The 25,793-nt window shown below is 36.8% G+C and overlaps 3 protein-coding genes across 3 annotated transcripts in view; 2 read left to right on the top strand and 1 right to left on the bottom strand.

Annotated features, from left to right (window-relative positions):
- LOC123564296 (DNA-directed RNA polymerase III subunit RPC1-like) overlaps positions 1-714 on the top strand; it is a 105,493-nt gene extending 104,779 nt beyond the window's left edge. Inside the window, exon 37 of the mRNA XM_045357767.2 lies at positions 259-714. Coding sequence (XP_045213702.1) covers positions 259-331 — 73 coding nt within the window. The 3' untranslated portion in view covers positions 332-714. The remainder of the gene's footprint in view (positions 1-258) is intronic.
- A 5,321-nt stretch (positions 715-6,035) lies between these two features.
- On the top strand, positions 6,036-18,914 carry LOC123564295 (alanine racemase-like). Its single transcript, XM_045357766.2, has 9 exons — positions 6,036-6,541; positions 8,734-8,892; positions 9,986-10,116; positions 11,503-11,595; positions 11,878-11,999; positions 12,494-12,603; positions 12,854-12,983; positions 15,580-15,677; positions 18,268-18,914. Exons 1-9 carry the CDS (start codon positions 6,406-6,408, stop codon positions 18,507-18,509), a joined length of 1,221 nt encoding a protein of 406 aa, XP_045213701.2. The 5' UTR covers positions 6,036-6,405; the 3' UTR covers positions 18,510-18,914.
- A 296-nt stretch (positions 18,915-19,210) lies between these two features.
- On the bottom strand, positions 19,211-25,529 carry LOC123564294 (alanine racemase-like). Its single transcript, XM_045357765.2, has 9 exons — positions 25,075-25,529; positions 24,357-24,515; positions 23,938-24,077; positions 23,339-23,422; positions 22,963-23,084; positions 22,013-22,122; positions 20,649-20,778; positions 20,331-20,428; positions 19,211-20,024 (listed from the first exon to the last, which is right to left on the bottom strand). Exons 1-9 carry the CDS (start codon positions 25,214-25,216, stop codon positions 19,786-19,788), a joined length of 1,224 nt encoding a protein of 407 aa, XP_045213700.2. The 5' UTR covers positions 25,217-25,529; the 3' UTR covers positions 19,211-19,785.
- Positions 25,530-25,793: the final 264 nt, after the last annotated feature.

The raw sequence follows: 25,793 nt of genomic DNA, 5'->3' as shown, positions 1-25,793 counted from the left end.
CCTGGATGGACATACACACATTCATATTTTTATAGTATACTACTTCTTCAAAATTCCCTAACTGATTCAAAGTAGAGTACTTAAACCAGTTTTAATACAGATTTTCCTGTTGTTTGTTATACATTTAAAGTAGTATTGTTGGTTTTGTCTTCTTGTTTACACCAAGAGATCAGTGTTTTTAAGACATAGTAAAACAGCATGCTTGTGCTGAAGTGTACATGATATATTGTATGTTAGTGACCTTAACCTTGAACCTAGAGCGGAAAAGAAACCACCCACTAAGAGGTCACTGCTATTTGATATCCCAGAGTTCCATGTTCCAGGAACATGACCTTGACATTGGAAGAAATTTACAGCATTGGAAACAGAAGTCTGAGAAAAAAATGTTCTGGAAGAGAAGCTAGGCTGCAGTTTTTGTAAACAGTATATTACCTGGAATGAACTAGTTGTGGGACATAGAAAGATGAAGGAATGAAATTTTGAGATTTCCGCCAAAGTGTTGTACTTTTTTTGTGGGAACATTGTTGATTTCAATTTTTAGGTGCAAAATAAAAGGAAGATGTATTTGTTGCAGTAGAAAAAACATAGATTTACAGTCTGGAAATCAACAAAAAGTAGTCCCCACAAATAAAAGAGATTTCAAGGACATGCTTCAGTGTTCATTGTCAGAATTGTTTATAATGTTTTGTTAAGGAGTAAATATTGAATAATTGACCAATGTGTTTTTGCTTTTTCTCTGATGCATGTAATACACATAACTTGATATTTTCCCGTCATGTAAATTTTACTAATAAAGATGTACTAGCGTAAATCCCATTACAGCAAAAACCTCCTATGTGAACATACTTGCTCCCCCTCCTCCTCCAACAACACACACCCCTGTTTTTTTGTTTCTCTAATGGACTACAGGGAATTAAAAACCGTAAAAGAATTACTGCCTTGTTTTCTACCGAGTTACTTCTATTGATGTAATTACAATGTATATTCATAAAGAACTGGAAATTCCTTAAAATGAAATATGAATAAAGAATAATGCACTATATTAAGGTGGAATGCGCCTATTTTGAAGTTCATTTCAAAGACATTTTTAAATGAAAATATGTTGAGAAACGAGCAAATCGATACTTGTTGTCTGAATAGAACAATTTACAAAAACAGTCTCACAGACGTGAAATCATGGTTCATCAAAAATGGACGTCAATTGTCGTGTTTGAAGGTTTGCAGAGAAAAAAGTTACAGAAATATCAAAAATGTAAAATACCCATTATATGAGGAATATGCTGAATTTTGTATTAAACAAAATTTCGAAACGGAACCCCTGAACTTCAAAATAGGCGCATTCCACCTTAAGTTTGCTTACAATTTTTATTTATTATGTTCCCCTTAGAAGAAGCAGGGGTATATTGCTTTGTACCTGTCAGTTGAGTCTGTTGGTCTCTCCATTTGCCTGTCACTAGAGCTAACAATTTCTGCTCAATAACTTGAGAACCATTGGACCGAAACATTCAGACTTGGTAGCTTGATTTGGCTTATGAAGTAGATAAGCCCTATTGTTTTTGGGATCAGTAGGTCAAAGATTAAAGTCACAGGGGCCTGAACCTTGAAAATGGTTTGCCCAATAACTTTAGAACCAATGGACCCAGAACATTGAAACTTGGCAGCATGATTGGGCTTTTTCAGATAATGATTCTTATAGATTTTGGGTTCAGAAGGTCAGATGTCAAGGTAACGGGCCTAAACCGTGAAAACGTTTTCACCCTAGTAACTTGAGATCCACTTGACCCAGAACATCGAACTTGATAGCCTGATTGGGCTTATGAAGCAGACGACTGGGGTCAGTAGGTCAAAGGTCAATGTTGCGGGCCTGAACCTTGAAAACGTTGACCTATTATTTTGAGAACCACTTAACCAATATTCACACTTGGTAGCATGATTGGGCTAAATAAGTAGATGACCCCTATTGTTATTGGGGCCAGTAGGTCAAGGTCACCTGAACCTTGAAAACGTTGACCCCTAGTAACTTGAGAAACACTTGACCCAGAACATTCAAACTTTGTAGTATGATTGGGCTTATGAAGTAGATGACCCCTATTATTTTGGGGATCAGTAGGTCAAAGGTCAAAGTCAGAGAGGCCTGAACCTTTAAAACAGTTTCTGCCAATAACTTTAGAACCACTCGACCCAGAACCTTCAAACTTTATACTGTGATTGGGCTTAAGAAGTAGAGTACCCCGTTTTTTTTTTGTGGAGGAGCAATAAGTGGAGGTCAAGGTCAAAGGTACCTGAACATAGAAAACTATTTCTCATGATTACTTGAGAATCACTGACCAAGAACCCTCAAACTTGATAGCAGGGGAAGACTCCAAAGTAAATAAAAGGTCAAGGTCACAGTGGCCTGAACCTTTAAGAACATTCTGCTCAATGACTTGAGAACCACTTTACCCAGTATCTTCAAACTTGGCAGCATGATTGGATTTTTGAAGTTGATGATTCCTATTATTTGGGGTTAGTAGGTCAAGGTTATAGTGATGATGGGACTCAAAATGGTACAATCCATCATGGGGGAGCCATACATGCTTTACAAACAGCTCTTGTCTTACATAATGCACTGAGATGAAGAAATTTACTGCCAGTACACATAAAGATATATATTTTTTAAACAGACTAAATTATATTTTGATAATTTTCAAGAAATAAAATTTTTAAAAGTCTAGACAAGATGGTCCCTTTTGAATTGATGATTTAAATTTGGTTTATTTTCTGAGATGGACTACATTAATTCTGTTGTTCATTCTGTGTGAGCCTGAACTTATTGGCTTTATGGGGATATATAGATTAGGGTTGCCATGGTTACGGGAAGGCATGCTGATAGTGGGTGGTAAGAAATGAATAAGAGCACACAAGCTTCTAATCCCAGCTTCCCATTTTGACATTTATAAGCCTTACATGTCAGTGTACAGTGATGCTGTAAATGCACTTGTGGAAAATATCACTACAGTAACTACTTCCCAACAATGACATATATTTTCTTTTTTATGGCCCCAACAGTGAGGCATACAGTGGTCAGAACATCTGCCTATCTATCCACTTGTCTGTCCATTTCCAATTGATAACTGAAGAATACTAAGCCTACAGGCGTGAAACCTCATGATTATTGCCAGTAGTAATTAAGGACCTCTACTCTTTTTTGGGGTCAGTAGGTCAAAGGTCAAGGTCACAGTGACATTGAGACTGGAAACGGTTTTTAATTGATAACTTAAGAACTCTTTGGCCAAAGCGTCAAACTTCATAGGGTGATTGCCTATAGTCAGCAGATAGCCCTTATTGTTTTTTTGGATCAAAGGTCAAGGTCTCAATAACTGAGACTGAAAACGGTTTCTGACTGGTAACTGAACAATGCTTTGGCCTACAGGCATCAAACTTCATTGGATGATTGCCTGTGGTCAGAAGGCCGTTTTTTTTTTGAGGGGGGAGTGGGGGATGGTCAGTAGGTCTAGGTCAAGGTCTCGGCGTCCTTTATATTGAAAAACGGTTTCCGATTGATAACTGAAGAACTATTTGGCCTACAGGTGTCGAACTTCCTATGATAATTGCCTGCGGGTAGTAGATTATGATTATTGTTTTACGAATCAGTAGGTCAAAGTTCAAGGTCACAATGACCTTAAGACTGCAAACCGTTTATGATCGATAACTGAAAAAAACGCTATCAAACTTCGTAGGATGCTTGCCTGTAGTCAGTAGATTACCCTTCTTGTTTTTTTTTGTTGTTGTTGTTTTTATTGGGGTTGGGGTGGGGAGGTCAGTAGGTCAAAGGTCACAGTAACCGTGAGACCGAAAACGGTTTATGATCGATAACTGAAGCACGTTTTGGCCTACAGGCTTCAATGTTCATAAAATGATTGCTTGCAGCCAGTCGATAATCCCTACTGTTTTGGGGTCAATAGGTTAAAGTTCGAGGTCACAGCTGGTTGAGACTGAAAACGATACGTGAAGAATGCTGATGCACAGTAATATCTATAACTTGCTTAAATTGGCAGATGACCCTCTATCGATTTAAGGTCGGAAGATCATCGGCAGTCATCGTAATTGGTTTCCTCCTTTTTCTGAAGAACACTAGTGTTTGTGTCAAAGCCTGTCTGTCTGTCTGTCGACCATGGGTTTGCTATTGATAAATGAAGAATGGTTTGTCCTACAGGCGTCAGACTTCTTTGGATTATCCTTACTGTTTTTTTTTTGGTTCAGTCGGTCAAACGACAAAGGTCATAGTGATCACGAGGGCATGCGTGTTTTACAAACACATTTTAAATAAATGTTTTTATTAGAAAAAAATGCTCAAAGTAACAAACTAACATAAGTGGTATGGAAATGAAAGTAAGAGCCTTACGTTGCTATACATCTATGATAGATGGCGTAAATGGTATTTTCAGTAAAAGCTCTGTTAGAGGGACGTGCTTTAGAATGAGACATTTTCCTTAATGGGTAAATGACAGATCTTCCTGCCACTGTTGACGTCTGGCGTTCAACAAGAGAACGAATTCAATAGTAAACAAACAGATTTTGTTCGATAAAATGATGCTGTGATTTTCCATTCACAGAATGACGTATTAAGCTCTCTTTTTTCTATGATTATTATAATATCGAGTTTTGCAATCGGCAACAACATTTACGAGTAGATTTCCGCGCTCACAGGATACTGTTACACTCCGGGAAGATGGAGCTAACACTACGGACACTTCGCAACCGTTTTCAGACGAATACACACAAATACGAGGGCTGTTCAAAAATAGCATAGACTTGCTATCAAAAGCCGCCTATTGTGTAAAGTGCAATGGGAAATATATGAATTTAATTCGCAATTTTTGTGTAATTCGGTCATATAGTTTGTATATATATATATACCTTTTTTTTTTGCTGAAAGGCGAAGCGCATAGGACGTTACGCATATCCGGCGCAGTCGCTTTTTCGTCTGTCTTGATTTGAATTCGAACCGATAGTCCACTTGCTTACCTGAAAACACGCCAAAGTACAGCAAAACAACTATAAAGGCGCCGTGCACTGAAAGTATGACGTCACCCAGACATGGTAGGCGGAAGTAAATACGTTTAATCTAAGTGAATATTATTGTTTATGACACGTAATATTCGGTCAGCTGCGGCTTGGGCTTCAAGTGGTACAAACCATTGACAAATGGCCCAAAATTGCTAGAAGTAAGCGGAGGTCGAGGGTGATTTCAAACAAAATATCGACGCTTACGTCAATCTATGACGCTCTGGAAATTTACCAATTACTCATGGTGCACACCCTGTATGAGAGGCTTGGCTTTATACTGTTTTCGGTATTATAACCAAACATTACTTAAGTATTGTTAATCAAATTTAATAACAGAAATATACAAAAACAAACTAATGAAAACTTAAATGAAAGCATCTTGATGAAGTCACGATATCGTTTACGTCGTTGAAATATGATCACCGTGAGCCTGGTTCGTGTAAGTGGCATAACTTTTGACTGTATGATCATAATCACGTCAAATGGAGTGAAATTATTGCGAATCATAATTGTGTATTCCTTGTTTTGCTTCATTAAAGTAGTTAAAAGCTAGAGTCAAAATCTACGTATTTTTTAACAGCTCTCGTTTTGTTACAACAGAACATTGGGCTTACCGCAGACTCATTTGTAATTAAGAGACACACTGAAAGTTGTAGAGGAGCTTACGAAAAAAGATTTAAAATTATTATGAATTGCACCCCTCCGCTAATATTATTCCCAGTGTCACTTTAAGGTGTGCAGAGTATTTTTAAACTTATACTTCTTAACTACCACATTTGAACCGGAACAGCAGTCGTACCAGTAACTTTGAACACTATAGTTTAAATTTCGGGTAAAACGGACGCAAATGAGGACACGAGATGTGGGTTATCTAGCTGTACAACATTGTTTAGCCAATAGTTTCAGTACACTGCTTATCATGCTTATCGCCACCGTTCTAGTTTACAGTCTTATTTTTTTGTCGTTTCAACATGTAACAAGGTCATATTGGCATAATAGTATTGTTTACGGTTATTAAGCTTAAAGTTACGTTTTGTCGGTTATTGATTGTTTTGATACGATTACTGAGGGGCTTGGCCTGTAGCGGAAAACTACTGGACAACTCAGAAATTTCTCAATACTTTCTTACAGTATCAATATTGATTTGAACGGTATAAGTAAAACACGACTTGCTTTGATAGAGATATCAAAATTATCTTACGAGATAAAACAGAGCTGACATTCACGATTTTGCACTAACAGTTTCGGTATCTAGTCACTAGATTTTCTAGACTAAAAAAGTCTTGCGTGACGTCAAAAGAGTGTGTTTTCTCTCGTGTTTTGATACCAACCTTGTGCTTAAATGCCTGAAAGAAAATGGGGAGGGAAAGGAACAGATCGTGCCAACTGAAGGAATTTTCACTCGCTCGGAGACCGACTTACATCAAAGTGAATCTAGAAACAATTTTGGATAATCTAAAAATACTGAAAACATATCTAGCTAAACATACAGGTAGTATATATTCAATTCATTTTATGTTTTCCATTTTCACCATTCAATTATTTCAAATTGTTTTCTTTGTCGTTTGTGCGCTGCTGTCGTCTTTTTGTCAGTGTTTGCATCAGTTGCTAAAAAATCGTGCATATGAACGATCTTTGCATTTTTTTATACTCGTCATCAGTTCATTTCAAGTGAATTGCATCCAGTTCGGCCTGTTGTTCAGAAAACATTTTCAGTCTCACATTTAATTATGAAACTTGAATTATATCTAAATTGCATGTGTAAAAATAAACGTTAATGAAGTTTTTTTAAGCGACGGCGAGTCTCATTTGGAATTTAACCTTGATGTATTAGTTAGTACAATCTGCTATCGAATTCCGCTGCGAACAAAAAATGTTTTGTGACTAACGTCAACTTACACATGAAGTGGACGGGGATCCTCACGGTCGCTGGCGAAATACATCATTCATGCACATGCTAGTTTTTCACTTTGTTAGAGCCCTTCATATTATTAGTATAAAATGAGTTTTAATTGTTTAATCAGTAACCACCGTACGTCACCAGATGGCACAATTTCTGGACATATTGATCGTTATCATAGTAACGCATGTTGCGGGATTTTTCCACAAATGACAAGAGTAATAGATGTGACAGCATCTTGTTCAATATGTAATATTCCAGAGAATGGTATAAGTTTTTCATTCTAATGCGGGCATGAATATATAATATAATCTTCATACGTCCTAGGTAATTGTGACAAAAAAAATCAACAACACTGAATCATAATATTTTAACAGTAGGTCTGTAAGTTTCATGAAGAATAACAGAATTACAAACGTTCCAGCTAAAAGACCTGGGCGAAACGTTATATAGTATTATTTGAAAACTTGGGAGTTGTACCGAAACAGACTTGAAAACCTTTTACATGTGTGCGTCAAAATGTGGTCTTTACCTTTGAATCAGTGGTGTGGCCATTGCGCGCGGCACATCTTGTGGGGCATCATGGTGAACACGTATGCCAACTGATATCAAAATCAGCAGGCTCTTGGTCCTTCACGCAACACGTCTTCTGTCGCCTTGGGGGTTTGGGGATGGGGGCATTTGTGACAAGCAATACTAATGTCCCATACCCTTCCCCTTTTGAAGGGAACAACAAAATATATTGCATAACAGTCATGTGAGGATATAGTGATAAAATGGATTAAATGAATGAATTATATACTTTAATTAAGAAATAATAAATCTGTTCCTATATTTTATCAGTTAATAAAATATGGGCAGGAGTTTGGATGCGTAGTAATTAAATCACGAGTGCGTAGCACGAGTGATTTAATTATTCGCATCCAAACGACTGCCCATGTTTTATTAATTGATAAAATTATTGGAACAGATTTATTATTTCGATTCTAACAACGCAAATAATTCGCATTTTACAGTACTACATTTTCAGCGTAATACGTCATTCGGGTCATATGCTGTTACAATTTACCCCCTACGGTTAGAAAGTGTTGCATAGCCAATGGAACGTATAGATATTTGTTTCTTTTTTTCAGAATTTGGAGAAGTATTTATAAATTAGTAATCTAACAGCTCGCAAACTAATTATGAACAGAATCATCAAATTTGGCAAGTTGACCCTGTGTTACGAGTGACGAGCTTAACTTTTATATGACGTCACATCATTATGACGTCATACTTTATGTCATACATTTATGACGTCACCGCTGAATCTTAATTGAGCTAATTGAATTCGCTCGAAGAGATCAGAACGTGTTTACGGTCCTACACATATTAAGTCAGTATGACTTTTATCATATTTATGTTTTTGAAATGCTGTTTTCAACCGTTTGGCCATGAAATAATTCGTATGTAATGGAACTGAAGTAGAATCTCTTATGTCACAATCATAGGGGGTGAAATGTAACAGCCAACCATATTTTATCGTAGATTCATGTATAGGCGATTTCGCTATATGTTTATATAGCAGTTGCTGCGGATCGTGTTAGAATTAAGTCCAATCTATTTGCTCTTTTCCATTTCAGTACATATGTACATGCACGGTGTAACGATTTACATGTTATGTATATACAATCTAATGAAAATATTCAGTACAATATGATTATTCTAAAAACTGGCAAATTGTATCTGTTTGTAGAAGTAACCGCTGTACTGGTCTATGAGTGTATGTATTTTACATGTTTCAGAAATTATCGCTGTGGTAAAAGCGAACGCTTACGGACATGGCGCTGTAGGAGTTTCCAGGTTTCTAGAAAAGCACGGGATCTCGCACTTTGCTGTAGCCACCGCTTTAGAAGGGGAAGAGTTAAGAGCTGCCGGTATACACTGCAACATTCAAGTCTTAGGTATAACCATCTAATACACATCCTATACAGAATATTGGTGAGAATTCGCCCTTCCTAATTATACATCACATTTTAGTACCTTTTTGTAGAATAATAGGCCTACATGTGTGTTATGTCAGAATAATTACAAACTGTCAAAATTCGTTACGTAAACCCTCTGCGATTTGGCAGCATTCTTAGACTGGCGCCCTCGAGCATACGGCATGTGACGTATTTTGATGCATTAGAGAAGCATTGTTCATGCGAAAGCATTGTGAAACAATCTAACAGAAAGCATTGCGAAACAATCTAACAGATTTGTGAAAGATACTGAATATAGGCTAACATAAGATAGTATAACTCTTGCCCTGCTAATTTCTATAATGAACTTGTCCATCTTTCAATTTGGACAGTACCATTAACTGTTAAAAGGGGTGCATACAAAAAAAGATACTGAGTGAATGGCGAACAGTGCAGATCATGATTAGACTGCATGGATCAGATTGCACAGATGTGCAGGCTGATCATGATCTGCACAGATCGCAAAGGCAGTATCAATCGTGTCCAGCATGATAAGGGATAATATTCATGTAAAAGAGAATCTTGCTACATTTCAGTCAAAATTTTAATTGTTTACCCAAGAAACAGCAAAATTTTGCATCAAAAGAATTTGCAAAAAAAAAAAAAAAAAAACCTAGTGTCTTTGATAAAATGGATGCGCCAGGAACAAAATTGAATTGACAATTGATGTATATAACGTACAGACGTTGGGAAAGTGTCAAACAGCATACTATAGTACATCTATATAGAGAATATTAATTATTTTATTTGTTCAGTGTAAGATCGAAGTGAACACCAGAAGCTCGAGTACAGTATTTTCACGAGTTGTACAGCCACAAGTCAATATGTAAGATTATGGTGTCTGTAAGTGAAAGATATTTTAATATTACGCGCAAAACAGACAACTATTGTTTCATACTTTTAACTTAATTATATCTATAATGTACTTCATTGACGGAGAAAAAAAAATTAAAATATATTTTATCTGAAAATACTACATGTATTTCAACTTATATTCCAATGATACGTTGTAACATGAACTTATTTCATCTAGGAAATGCGTCCGAAGACGAGATATCGACGTTGTACGAAAATCGTCTCATACCAACCGCAGCCAACGTGAAATTTCTATCGTCATGGTTACGCCATTGGCGACAACAGCAGAGAAACACCCTCGGTGTCGAGGTAAACATGATTTATACTTTTATACAATTACTTCACCAGTTTAAGGAATAATTACGAACTTGCTGAATCAGTCCAAGCATACTTTACGACAATACAATGTAAGTGAGTTCCCTTGTACACATTCATTCTTAACTGAAAATTGCATGTACCCAGCTAATGCATGTATGTTAACAAAAATCATATTAAAAAGAGAAAATATCAGTAAAACCGAGGGATGCTCCCCAAAGTATTTAAAAGCACTCGATATTCAGCGAAACTTCATAGGAAGCTTCACTCCCAAGTTTCGCAGCTCTTCTGCGCGCGTTTCCTCAACAACTGCTTGAGGAGTTCTAAGAAACCTTTCCGGAAGCTTCATTGCTAAGATGAGGTGCGTGCCAGCAAGCAGTTGTTGAGAAAACGCACTCCCAAGATATGCGAAACTCGAGAGTAAAGCTTCCTATACATTTTCACTGAATTCCAGCCAGCTGTTAATGTTGAATAACCAAAGGGAAATAACTCGGTGACCTGAACACAAGGGTAATATGCACATCCTTAAGGGTGATGAAGTTTCGCAGAATTCTAGCCAAAGGTTATTGCGGAATACTACGACAAGAAATGGTGCTGTAGCATACTGATGTTGAATGATCAAAGGGCAGTAAGTTATTGAAAAATCGTCGGACTGGAAAACGAAGAAAACATTTGAATTCCGACTGAGAATGAGGCATCCTGTGAATTTTCGCTAAATTCCATCCAACTCCGGACGATGATGACGATATATTTACTATTGTTGAATAATAAAAGGACAAGAACTCAGTGAGAAACATGTAACAGAGTAAAATGAGTATAAAATGCGCATCTCCTCTTGCGAATGAACCTTCCTGTGAACTTTCGCTGAAATCCAGCGAGAGGTTGCTCAGGAATACTTTGAACAAGAAATTGTTTTATAATATACTAATATTGAATAATCAAAGGGCAATAACTCAGTGAAAAACCAGTCGACCAGAACATGAAAATATGTGCATCTCCTCTTGGGGGCGAAGTTTCTAGCAAGTGGTTGCTGAGAAATACTCAAGAATTGCTGGACAACGGACCGGAATGATGGACGGTAAGAACGGACGAAGCGGCGACTCCTTTTGGGGAGCATAATAATATTGGGTCGCTTTAGATGATTGTTCTTAATTTCTCCCTCAGCTATTGGTTAATACCTTAATATGTACCTTGAAATTGCAGGCAACCTGTTCCGTTATTGCTTATGCAGTTATAGAAATACTTGCACAGGGATATCTCGAAAGTGCAAAAACATCTCAAAGAAAGAACGAACCATGTCTATCTTCAGTTGACTAACACGCAAAGGTACACTGTAGCTATGGCATATTTTGGTTATTCATAATGTTATATATTTTTTAGAATGTGGGGCCAGTTGGCAGCGTTGTGATCAAGGTAGACTCTGGAATGTCAAGAAACGGCTGTCAACCTGGGCAGTTACGGTCTTTAGTCGAGGTAAGATACATATTGTACACTTTCTAAAGTGGCTTGTAAAGATACCATTTTAATGCTTAAATGCATTACTTGTATGGGATACAAAAACAAATTGTCGGTGCTTCACGAAACAATGATACAGTGCATGAAAAATGGGATAGTATTGGCCTTCCAGATATTCCCTGTTAATCGAAGCCAAATGCATCAAAGCCACAATTTTCCCTTTTGAATTTCTGCTTACTTTTCGCTATAGTGTTACTTGCGTTTGCCTAATAGATGCCATTGTTTCATTTCGATTTCAAGTTTTGTGAGAACAACAACATACCTATACACAGCATTATGACGCATTTTGCTCAGTCATGGGACAACCCGGATTTTACACAGACACAAATGAATACATTCACTGAAACAGTAGCTCCATATAGGTAAGAACAATAATAGAAGATTTTATACATAACGAAAGATATATTTCCACAGTGCTAGGAAGTCGTCCGTGCTCCATGGACGCGTATGTATTACAGCAAAGTTGACAAACAAGGCTCCGTTTGTTAAAACGAGGCTCCGTGAAGTTTGTTAGAAGTTTGTTAGAACGAGGCTCCTTGAAGTTTGTTAGAACAAAAGTTGATCTTGACACAAGATTACTTTCTTTCAAATTTTAGGTACAATGTTCTTGTTTTTGCGATGTTCAGTTTAAAAGTTTTTATCAAAGTTAGCTGTTGCATAAAAACGAAATTCTTTAGCACGTTACCTGAAATATGAAGGACAATGTTTCCTTTTTCAGTATAAACACGTTAAGTCGTGTTTTTTAACCTGCATTGTCTTATTCAGTAATCCATTGATCATTGAAAAAGACAACATTTGTTCGTTCCTTAATCATTGATAATATTGATAATATTGCATTGTTCATCTTATTCATCAGAAAACGGGGTATAAAGTTACACGTGGCGAATTCAGGTGCCATCTTAAACAACATTGGTGTGGACCTAGACTACGTCCGGCCTGGAATCTCTATGTACGGACAACCACCTGGTAAATCTAAATTTTGTCAACTCAAGTTAGTCTTTTTGATGTCATCTGTACCCTTCGACACTATATTAGTTTGAAGGGCTAGGGAGTACATGTATTATTTCATTTGATTAACAAGTTCAACAAAGATAAGTAGGACTGTTATGATGTTAAAATCTGTAGCCTAACATAAAAGTTATGTACTATATACTTCATATTAACCCAGCAGCTGTTTTTAACGTTATACGTGTGCACGCATGTTTTCTCATTTTAGATACAAGTGAATTTGGAATCAACACGACCAAGAAAGCTGGCTTGAAACCAGCGATAAGCTGGTACGCCAAGACCAGTATTGTCAACGACCTTGATCCCGGGCGAGTTGTCGGGTATGATCAGACATACAAGTAAGTATAGATTAAATAGTTTATCTCGTGGTAAACACAACTTAATGACCTCGTTATCAAGTAAAAGTGCGAACTATTATTTCCCAATGATAACAGTATTAAACAGACATACACTTAACAAAATAGATATTGCTTACTTAAGAACAGTCTAAGAATATGCCTCTATTGTTTGGGACAGTTAAAGATCAATGAGAAAAACTCCATTTTTAGACAGCGAGAATTGTCACAAGATTAGCGCGACCAGTCTCCACAGAACATCATCTGGCCGTTGAAAAATCCAAAAATTCATTTTGGTGTCAAAGAAAAACACGAAACTTTTCCAAGTTATTTCTCTTGACAGTTGAAGAACTTGAGAATTAATGCCGATTTTGAAGTACTTGCCAGATATGTGAAATTTACTCCTTCAGCTAAATTATGGAATGAACTAGATGTAGGAACTTGCAGTTAATTACCTCAGAGAAGATCCCAGTTGTATCCGATGATGCCGAGCATTTTAGCTCATCTGATTTTTTGAAAAAAAAATGATGAGTTATTGTCATCACTTGAGCGGTTGTCGGCGTCGGCGTCGGCGTCGGCGTTGCCTGGTTAAGTTTTATGTTTAGGTCAGCTTTTCTCCTAAACTATCAAAGCTTTTGCTTTGAAACTTGGAATACTTGTTCACCTACATAAGCAGACCCTGTACATCAAGAAACATAACTCCATCTTGCTTTTTGCAAGATTTATTGCCCCTTTTGGACTTAGAAAATCAGTTTTCTTGGTTAAGTTTTATGTTTAGGTCAGCTTTTATCCTAAACTATCAAAGCTATTGCTTTAAAACTTGCAACACTTGTTCACCATCATAAGTTGACCCTGTACAGCAAGAAACATAACTCTGTCCTGCTTTTTGCAAGATTTTTGGCCCCTTTTGGACTTAGAAAATATCAGATTTCTTGGTTAAGTTTTATGTTTTGGTCAACTTTTTTCTCTTAAACTATGAAAGCTGTTGCTTTGAAACTTGCAACACTTGTTCACCATCATAAGCTGACCCTGTACAGCAAGCAACATAACTCCATCCTGCGTTTGCAATAATCATTGCCCCTTTTGGACTTAGAAAATCATTTTCTTGGTTGAGTATTTTGTTTAAGTCAACTTTTCTCATAAACTATCAAAGCTATTGCTTTAAAACTTGCAACAGTTTTTCACCATCATAAGTGGACACTGTACATCAAGAAACATAACTCTATCCTGCTTTTTGCAAGAATGATGGCCCTTTTTAGACTTAGAAAATCATGGGTAGGACAATATTTCTATTACACAAAAAAAATCAGATGAGCGTCAGCACCCGCAAGGCGGTGCTCTTGTTTCTTCTATAGACCATAGAAGAGAATTTTAATCAGACATTTCCATCCATTAAGCATTAATAACGCTTTGTTTGGAAACAATAATATTGACGTTTGCGAAAATGAAAGTTTAAAAATATATCAAAACAAATTACTCGTACTAAACTATTCTAGCAAATTCAAATTTTCTGCCCTTAATCTGTTTATAAATCATTGTTCAGAGCTGGTTTGCATTGGAACTGGGGGTAGAGTAGCATGAGAAATGCGTATTTTGTTATCGTGTCATACTTTTATCTGGTTGTGTACATATTGTAGCGGGGTATATTGTGTTGAACATGTTCGTTCGTCCGTCTGTCGGTATAAAGAACGGATTCTGCTAAATAACTTAGAACAACTTGACGCATAACATTTAAACTGGGTAACATGATTGGACTTATAAAGCTGACGATCCCTATAGTTTTGGGGGTCAATAGGTCAAAGGTCAAGGTGACAGGGGCCTTAACCTTGAAACGGTTTCTGCTCAAGAACTCGAGAACCACTTAGCCCAGAACCCTAAAACTTGGTAGCATGATTGGGCTTATCAAATAAATCACCCCTAATGTTTTGGGGTCAGTGAATCAAATGTCAAGGTCACAGGGATCTGTACATTGAAAATGGTTTCCGAAATCACGAAACTAAGATGATGAAAGTCGAAACCATGATGGGGAAAGTCGAAATCACGATGGCGAGAACACGAAACTACAATGGTGAAAGTCGAAATGATGAAAACGCGACAACTTTCGCATTTGCACCCTCGTGGTTTCGTGTTTTTATCATCGTGCTTTCGATTTTCTCCATCTTCCTTTCGACTAAGCAACTTTCGTCATCGTAGTTTCGACTTTCACGGCCGTGGTTTCGACTTTTATCACCGTGGTATCGACTTTCATCATCGTGCTAGTGAATAGCGTTTTCATCATTGTGGTTTCGTGATTTCGACTTTCACCAACGTAGTTTCGAGTTTTCACCATCGTGATTTTTACTTTCACCATCCTATTTTCGGCTTTCACCGTCGTAGTTTCGTGAATTCAACTTTCGAGATATGGGGTTCAGAAAAAAATATCGATGGTCCAGACTGAACAACGTAACGGAACACTGTACAACTGCAACTTGACTCCGCTATAAATAGATGGAATCGCGGCTACAGTGTGTTCAGTTTTTTTTATTATTAATTATTTTTGTGTTAGTATTCTTTGTAAATATTGAGCTGTTTCTGGTAAAAAACTGTAAATTATTTTCAGATGTACCGAGAATGAGAGGATAGCTGTTATACCAGTTGGATACGCCGACGGTTACCTTAGAAACATGTTTAAAAATGGTTACGTATCAACACTAGATGGTAAATATTTTTATAATCTTTTTTTTTTTATTTGTTGAGACATTTTGTTATCACCAGAGTGTAGTATGGCTGTATTCACTATCCATTATTTATCACAGGACAATAGTTTGTGCTACCGACTGGTCTACAGATCATTGAAGTAAATTTTGCTGTGCAAGTCAAAACTTGAAGACTGTTATATGAAAATTTGTTGCTGATGTCATTTGATGAAATGATTTTGAATGGATAACCGGTCAATAGTTGTATAATACGATTTTGTCCACGTAGAACACAAAACTAGTAATGCCAAGGTCGCCAGTTTGATCCAAGGTCAGTGTTCTGTGTAGCTATCCGACAGAATACAGTGCGCCGGAAGTCATTCGTACTCCATCTATAATTGTCATTGGAGGATTCAGGAACTATGTTAATGTCCATATTTTAAAAAAAAATCGTCGAAAGAAAGGGAAAAAAGAGTTGTTTTACTTGGAAAGTAAGTCGTGTATAAAACATATGTATTCCGGGAAAAAACATCTTTCAAAGAACTGCTATTTAACTTGGTTTTGATGTATTTGCAATAATACTCCATCACATTAATTGTAACTAGGTGTAACGTCATATTTTCAGCAATTATAAAAATTGTTTATTTGGATTTTTTTTTTACTAATGTTTTTCTTTTGTAAAAGGGATAGCATGTTTAGGTATCCAGTAGTACGGAACAGGTAAATTGTTGGTAAAAATGTTGTTCGTTTACCAACAATTGTGAGAAGTTCATTTTTATTTTTTTTATGGATGAATCATGTCGATTTCATAGAATTCATTTAGTTCGTTTTTTAGAATAGTTGTGTTTCTCGTAGAGAAAATGACAGGTGGTAATCTGTCAAAATTGCATTTAACGGAAAAAAATGACAAAAATGGCAAAATGATTAAATCGAGACATTTTTCAATTTTAGTTTTCGGACATTATTGCAAATACATAAAAACGATGAAAGGCTAATTTGAACTGTAAGTGTTACCCCTTCATAGAGTCCTTTTCCGGATTCTGAGGTATATGTCAATAAAATGACAACTCTATAGTAGCATTATATATAAACATGTTTTATTTGCTGTTCGATTTTCATACGAAAACAACTTTCTGTTTCTGGGGGAGACATTGTTTTTGCCCTGTCCGTCCGTCCGTCCGTCCTACTTCATTTCCGATCAATAACTGGAGAACCATTTGACCCAGAATCTTCAAACTTCATAAGATGTTAGGGCTTATGGAGTAGACGACCCCTATAGTTTTTGGGGTCACTCCATCAAAGGTCAAGGTCAGAGGGGCCTGAACATGAAAAACCATTTCCGACCAATAACGTGAGAACCACTTAACCCAGAATGTTGAAACTTCATAGGTTGATTGTTCATGAAGAGTAGATGACATCTATTGATTTTGGGGTCACTCCGTTAAAGGTCAAAGTCACAGGGGTCTGAACATTGAAAACAATTTCTGATCAATAACTTGAGGAGCACTTGACCCAGAATGTTGAAACTTCACAGGATGATTGGTCATGCAGAGTAGATGACCCTTATTGATTTTGGGGTCACTCTGTTAAATGTCAAGGTCACAGAGGCCTGAACATGGAAAACCATTTCCGGTCAGTAACTTGAGAAGCACTTGACCCAGAATGTTGAAACTTCATAGGATGGTTGGACATGCAGAGTATATGACCCCTATTGATTTTGGTGTCACTCTATTAAAGGTCAATGTCACAGCGGACAGAACATGGAAAACCATTTCCGGTCAGTAACTTGAGAACCATTTGACCTAGAACCTTCGAAGTCCATAGGGTGATAGGACTTACAGAGTAGATGACCCTTATGGTTTTTGGGGTCACTCCACCAAAGACCAAGGTCACAGGGGCCTGAACATGGAAAACCGTTTCTGATCAATAACTTCAGAACCACTTGGTCCAGAATATTAAAACTTCATAGGTTGATTAAACATGTAGAGTAGATGGCTCCTATTGCTTTTTGGGTCACTTGATTAAAAGTCAAGGTGACAGGGACCAGAATATGAAAAACGGTTTCCGATCAGTAACTTGAGAACCTTTTGACCCAGAACCTTTAAAATTCATAGGATGATAGGACTAAAAGTGAATATGACCCTCATCATTTTTGGGGTCACTTGAGCTAAGGACAAGGTCACAGGGACATGAACATAGAAAACTCTATCCAATCAATAACTTGAGAACCACTTGACCCAGAATGTTGAAACTTAATAGAATGATTGGACATGCATGGTAGATGACCCCTACTGATTTTGGGGTCACTCGGTCAAAGGTCAAGGTCACAGGGGCCTGAACATGGAAGCAGTTTCCAATTCGTAACGTGAAAACCACTAGGCCCAGAATGTTGAAACTTAGTGGGATGATTGGACATGTCAAGAAGACGATCCCTATTGCAGCCAACCATCAGTGTCTCTTTGACTTTTGCTCCTGTCCCCTATTGACTTCTTGCCTATACGACTTTGCATTGGGGGAGACATGCGCTTTTCTACAAAAGCATCTTCTAGTTTACTCTGCTTTTTGCGTTAAATATTTTTAAATTCCTTAATTTTCGTTTTCTATCCTTGCAGGTGTTGTATGCCCAGTTGTTGGCCGTGTTTCTATGGATGCAATCACGGTTAAACTTCCGGAAGAAGCCAAGGAATGTCGGGAATTCATTCTGCTGGCCTCTGACTTTAATGACTTGAACTCGGCAGTAGCAATATCAAAAATTCAGAACACTATACCTTACGAAGTGTGTACGAACATCGCAAACCGTGTTCCAAGACTTTACGAGTTTAGTGGTGATACAGTGACAATTGCAGGAGTATAGGAGTAGCAGAGGCCTTGCTCACATGAAGCTCTTTCCTTCAGTAAAGACTTTTCTTAATATAAAAGTAACCATGATAGGTCTGTAGACACCAAGGCGTGTTTGTAAAACATTAGTGTTCATCTCGTCTGGAAATCGAGAATGTCCTTACATAGCGGGGCTTGTCTTTAATATTAACAGGAACACACACACGATGTGATAAAATCTTAGAACGAAATATAACGCTTGGATGGAAATTTAGCTTCATATGAACTGGGTCTCCGTATCAGCACTGTGATAAATTGCTCAAATTCCTTTACTGTTCATTGTACTAAACATCATTCATCCACGTATTTAGGAATCGTGTCTTTCATTTGTGATATATTGTTGATGAAATCATAACAATTTGAAAATAAATAATAATGTTTAGTGTTCCAATAATGTTTTAGACAGATAGGAGATAGAATATACACGAGCATGTGTTAGCTTGTAGCACGTGTTATATCAGCTGGAAGTTTTCCCCAAAATTTTCTAATTTAATGACTTTTCCTTGCACAAGGCTTAAAGCTACTCACTGCTGAACATAATTTTCTCATCCAATCAGTTGCTCTCTGTATTTAAGGCGCGTGCGTGTGTCTGCATTCTGTATTTAATGTGTGTCTGTTTGTCCCTCCCTAGACGATCACTAGGTCATAAGATAAAAGCCGAGACAATAAACACCAAAAGAAAGTTAAAATTTATTAAAAGATCAGTTTCATACACATTAAAGCTATTATAAAAGTTGCATCAACACAAACATAAAATGATGTTATAAAAATGAAAAAATAAATGGATTTTACGTAAAACAACGAGTAAATGTATAAACTGTACACATTATGTACGCGAGAAGAGATTCATGTGTATATACTAGTATTTACAACTACAAAATACATGTATGTACATTGTGACATTCGTTTATAAAAGATATCTTTAAGTGTGTTTTATACAATACATCTGTATTTACTACAAGTATGTACACAGCTGCCATCTGTGGATAATGCTGTAGACCTTATACTTAGTTGTAAGTTAAATTGAATGACAAAATATTTCTCAGACAAGTGGTCCCTGATTAGAAGTTGCACAATAATGTTGTTTCACATCTCTCTGTCTTTCTCCCGGTGCGGCTCTGCGTTGCGATACGAGCCGGGCGCATTTCGCGATCTACGACGCTTGACCTTTCTGCCCGTGACCTATTCGAACGTATCATTCCTCCTTCCTAATCGTCTCTTTTTTTTCTCCATGTTGGAAATAGTCACGTGCTTCACGTTCTTGTCAGATATATGGAACCTTTGACTGCGTAGACACGAGCAAGTCGTGCAGCAAGACTTGTAACTACGTCATAGGTAATTGTGTGCAGCTGTTTCGCCAGTTCCACTACAGAGTTGGGAGAAGTAAAGTCGTTCTTGAAGATGTAGAAATTACTGCATTTGTCTTCATGATACGGCAGTCTCACCGAGATTGCGTCCATTGACACACGTCCAATCACAGGACATTCGGCACCTGTAACACACACGGCATATTTAGAACAAAAAATTCAAGACAAAGTTAATCTGTTGACAAGACTATGAAGAAACTAACTGCATCAAATTCAAACTGACAACATATTTTACTCGGTAAGTTTTCAAAAGCGCCTTTTGGAAATTTCAACAGTGCCTGTCTGGAAAGTTAACTTGTATCTACATAGCTAAATTTTATTCCAGTGTGTGCAAATCTAAACATAAAGGAGAACATATACATCTTATACATGCACATATAGTGTCATATATATTATTGCTTGACTAAATATAATGTAATGATTAATCTTACCATTTTCTGTTGTGATAATTCCTTTCCCCGACAACAACCTGTTATAACCGTCAGCGTATCCCACTGATATGGTTGCAATTATCTCCCCTTCTTCACACCTGAATCAGGAAAAATTACTTAACTAGCGTGACTTTAGTGGGGTTATATAGTACAAACAAACCGTATAACTGCAATAAACTCAACTAGCAATCCATTTCATGATCTGAAGACAATGTCTATAAACATAAAACTGTCCAAACTACAATAAAATAGTTTTTATGTATAAAACCACATCCTTATCTTCAACAAGTAAGACAATGTTCTGAAATAATCTCTTACCTATGTGTGTTGTCGTATCCGACAGTACGACCTTCACTCATCGTTTTGACGAGATTTGGTTTTGCCATCCATGACAATATCGGCCGTAGACCCAGACGATTGTACATGTCTATAGCGAACGCTGTGGTATCTGAAAGTGGGAAATACAGACCTATGAATAAATTGGGAATATGAATCACGACGCTATGTATACCTAATTACCTATAGTATGTAACAAGTACCAATGGTTGCCAATAGCTAAAATGTCTTCCGGTTAGAAAACCAAAGCGGGTAATGAAACTGCAGTCGTCATTGTCCGTACGTTGTCAACTATATATGATTAAGATATGGCACATATGACCGTATGTTATACTTACAAAAGGAGTGATATAAGTGTTTTGTACTCATGTTACTGGTCATGTTTTACATTGCTGCCTGCAGGAAGACAAACATGGTGTTCATTTAGGGAACGGACAGTAACTGGCTTAACTCTCGACATCGCTACTCGTAACATTGCATGCTTTTGTCATCTCTTAAATAATCATATTACCTTTATTTTTCAATAAGTATCATTTAAATGTTAAAGTAAAGAAACTAACAACCATCACAATTTAAAAATTGTCTTTTGACGTGATAACCAAAATACATGAAAACCGTTGAGTCAGGATTGAGGAAATCAACTAAATGTTCAAATGTCCACTGTGTAAGTCACGTCACCAACGTCATCCCGGCTTGGAATTCAAACCAAGAGGTCCCTTAGCCTATTGGATTCCGCTTGGTACTTGTTACGCATGCGCATTCACTAAAGCAAACAGTTTTCAGCAATAACAATACCTACCATATAATAATACTCACAAATCCAATTAAATAAATAATTGGTTCCCGGTTTGTCGCCGAATATCTTGATTCCACGAATTCTGGTACCTTTGGGGTTGAACATCAATGATTAAATATCTGGAAATAGGATACCTAAGTAGAGATAGCGAAATTAGCCCAGTTGGGAACAACCAGGTGACAATGTCATTGTAAAGGTTTTTTAATAAATATACAAATCATCTGTGCAATGCTTGATAATGTCTCGTTGAAATCAACAGCAAAGCTGAAAACCAACTGTGTTTAATTAATAACAACGTTTATGAACAATTTATAGTTATATACGAGACACGTACTGTATAAGATATAAATTTAAATGTTAGAAGTATTCAGCTTTATTCAGATAACTAGTCTATCTTTATGCAATAAGTATATCTTTATGCAATAAGTATTACTAATATATTACTAAATAATGACTAAGAAAAACATTGGTTTAAGCCTATCTAGCTTTAAAATTGATTGCAAGCATCATTTTGTTACAATATGAGAACATAAAGGATAGAAATACACACCTGGCGGTAAGCCGTACATTGCTATCCCTGGACGGACAAAGTCCAAGTCGTTCCCATAACCAAGTAAGGTACCAGCTGAATTTGCCGCGTGAAGTTTTATCCCTCTGGATCTACAAACAATATTCAATAAATCAGTATATATATTAGCTTTGCATCACAGTTTCTACAATTCCATCCATCAGAGGTTCCAACCTCTGCTTTGCGATAATGTATTTTCTATAGAATAGGCAAAACACAGTTCATAAATACTTTGCACCAATGAAGAAAAAGACGCAACTAAGAGATGTTTGTCCGTATCTTAATGTCTTTTACTTCATTACTAATCAAAAACGGGAGACAATCAAAATCCCCTTGATCAAAATCCCCTACACTGAAAAATGACAGTGTTACAAAATTCCCTTCATACTTTTGCAGGGGGTATCATAATCCCCTCTGTGATTTTTACTTATTTCATCAAGTTCAAATACAACTATATACAATTTAAAAGTCTATTGCATAAAGCACGTAAATATAATGTCTTTAGCAAACATAATATAATTTGGAGCACTGATATCTGTATATCTATAATGAAAATCACAGAGGGGATTATGATACCCACTGCAAAAGTATGAAGGGGATTTTGTAACACCCAGTCATTTTTCAGTGGAGGGGATCTTGATCAAGGGGATTTTGATATACACTCATCAAAAACACTTCCATCAACAGATGAAGTAGTGAAGAAGTGGCTTTTGTCGGCGCAGAAAGACCCTAAGCGTCCGGGAACCCTTTCAGGGAAGGGCGGCACCCTGATAGAACCACCGACCAGCATGATGGCTTCCTCACAAGAAAAAAAAATTGCATTAAAGGCGCGGGTTCGAACTCACAGCGGTGACTTTAACAACTTGGCCACAGAGGCCCCATTAATTAAGACTACAGAATTAACATACATATCGACCTTGACAAATGTTTACCTGTATTTGGCAGCAACATTAAGGAATGATTCAAGTTGCAATGTTGTAAATGCTTGATCATCCCAGGCCGCTGCAAAGTGCGTCATAATGCTGTGTATCCGAACACCATTCTCGTCACAGTACTGTAAGGGAAATGTCCAAATATCAAAAGTAAACAAACGCAAATTGGTAAAATATGAAGACATTTGCATAAATGTTTACTTTCAAAATATACCAAACTACAATTTCAATAGGATTCGAGTTTATCACCCGTATAAAGAATTTGATGTGAACTTTAAAATTGTCCTTTTCCAATTACTTACATACACACTACAACAACTGCAGGAATCTACATTATTGTTACAATAATAAACTTTTAGGTGTGACAAAAACTTACGCTGACAACATCATCAAGCTGTTCTGGTTGGAATCCATTTCTAGACATACCGGTGTCAACCTTGATCACAACTGGACGATGGAACTTAAAAATAATTGAAAAATTCATAAAAAGACGGTCTTGTGGAAAATCGTAATCCTGAGACAACCGGTCTGTTTGACAGGTGTTAATCATGGTGTGAAAGTTTGACATGTTTGCATTCTAAATTAATCTTTCAATTTACTGATTTTTCGTCAGCCGCTGACAGACACTCAGCTTTCTCTGTTGTGTGACAACCGGTGTCATGTCGTAATTTCGGACGATCGCGTCTTTTGTTTTTACAGATAAGTTATATTAAACATTTTTCTCTGCATGGAAACAATATAAAAAAGTTACCAGTTATATTACCTTTGGGGTTTGATCTGTGTATCAAAGGAGGCGGCATGGATGCGTGAATTACAGTTTTTAAAAAACTTCTAAGAATATCATCGTAGTTCGTGACATGCGTTTGAGAAAGATTTCCGGCTTATTAAAAACAAGAAGCCTAGTATTGCTTTGCACCACGGTCCTTTTCAAAGGGAACACACTAAACGAATGAATGAATGTGGTCATTTTATTACCTCATAATTTTCTTCAAAGAGATATTCTGGACACAAGTTCTGCGAATACAAGGCCCATTCGCGCAGGAACTCTACAGAACCAACTGTAGGCACAAGGTCATATTCTATCAAATCTGGAATCTCCTCCTCGCAAGCATTACCTAATAAAGTAAGATTTGTATTGAAAGTATTTGTATTAGTATGATATAAAGCTAGAGAAAGTTATGTAAACAACTGACGACATTTAGGCCTAGTAATCTGATATGATAAATTTTATTTGGAGTCGGCAAGATAAGTAACAATACAACATAAGCACTCCAGGTGCTTTTGAACCGACTATCTGTTATGTATTAAAGCAATGTTATCTATAATCCATACCTAATTCAATAACAAGTCGTTATGTATTTACAAAATAACACGCCGTACTGAAGTAATCTTACCGAATATTTGTATATAAGAATCAATGCCGGCTTTCCTAAGATCGATCCCCTCTCCAGGTGACGCCACAGCGAAGTGTTTGACACCAATGTCTACCAGGTGCTTGGCTATCTCCACACTGCCGTGACCGTAGGCATTACCTTTCACTACGGCTAGAATTTCTACAAAATACGGAAAACTAGAGTAAGTATCACCAAATACGATGTTACTTTTTATTTAACACATTTTTTTTTTGTTCGAAAGCTTATTATTTATGTACAAATCAAAATAAAACATAGATCTATATTCTGTTTTGCTCAGCGTGTTCATTGTCACCACCGGAAACCTATATGGTCAAGGCATCGGTAACACTGTCTAATTACGAAGCCAGGAGTGCTGACACGACAAAAAAAATGACGGGGTCAAAGACAAAATTATCTGGAAATCAGCTCATTTGTCATGTTTGTTTGCTCAATAATGCTATATGTTATAAAAACATATATAGACTTATCAGAAACAAATACACCCATGGTAATAGATTTACCTTTTGTACTGGAATGTTTATTACCTTCCGTCACAACAAACGATATATTATATAACAAATGTGGGAAATTACTGTCATCTTCGTCTATTTAGAGCAACTATCAGTCATTTAAAATGCCGTTATTAATTCTAATTTCTATTATGAAACAGTTAACAAAATATCAGTGTTTAACATAACGTAATGAAAAGGTCACTAACCTGTGTTAGAAGAACAAAGACTATTCAGAATGGACACATTCCTTGATAAGATATCCAAATCGATCTTCAGATATGTTCTACGTCTTGCTATTTGGTACTCGTTTTCTTCAACTCTCCCAAATCCCTTTTTCAACTGATCCATTTAAATCTCTGGAATAACAGTAATTTGTGTGTTGCTCGCTCAACGTCCCTGTCGGCTATGAAGATTTGTTAGCACGCTTTGGAACGGTTATATCTGCCTGGAGCAAGCTGGAGCAAACTGGATCAAACTGGATTAAACAAGTTTCTTGTTCGTGGTCAGTGTTTATTGTTTATTTTACTGTTCAATCGGTCATCCTAACGCCGCGGCTTGATAATCATTTGTTATAGAACGTACTAAAAATTAACGCAAAATGCATCATGTTTTTTATGTCCAAACTGCGAGACTGCCAGACACAAAGTCCAATGAAACAAAAGGTTACGTAAATGAGAATGTTTGTATTTTTCTGACCCACTAACCGCTTTCTCCGACTTTCGGAAATAGATCAGCAAATAAACAAGATAAGATGATGAAATTGTTTTTATTGCCAGTTATTTTTCCATGTCTTCACAAATTATAAATAATTCGGAACGACACATTATATGCATCAGCACAGAATAGTTCATTGTCCGCACGTTCTTATTATTAATTATGCAGTATTTAAACATCACATTATTTAAATGAATGCTTGAAAAACAGA

Source organism: Mercenaria mercenaria, chromosome 2 (assembly GCF_021730395.1).
Source record: "Mercenaria mercenaria strain notata chromosome 2, MADL_Memer_1, whole genome shotgun sequence".
In the NCBI taxonomy this organism is placed as follows: domain Eukaryota; kingdom Metazoa; phylum Mollusca; class Bivalvia; order Venerida; family Veneridae; genus Mercenaria; species Mercenaria mercenaria.
Note: the sequence above shows the minus strand (reverse complement) of the source record. Positions and strands in the feature narration are given on the sequence as shown.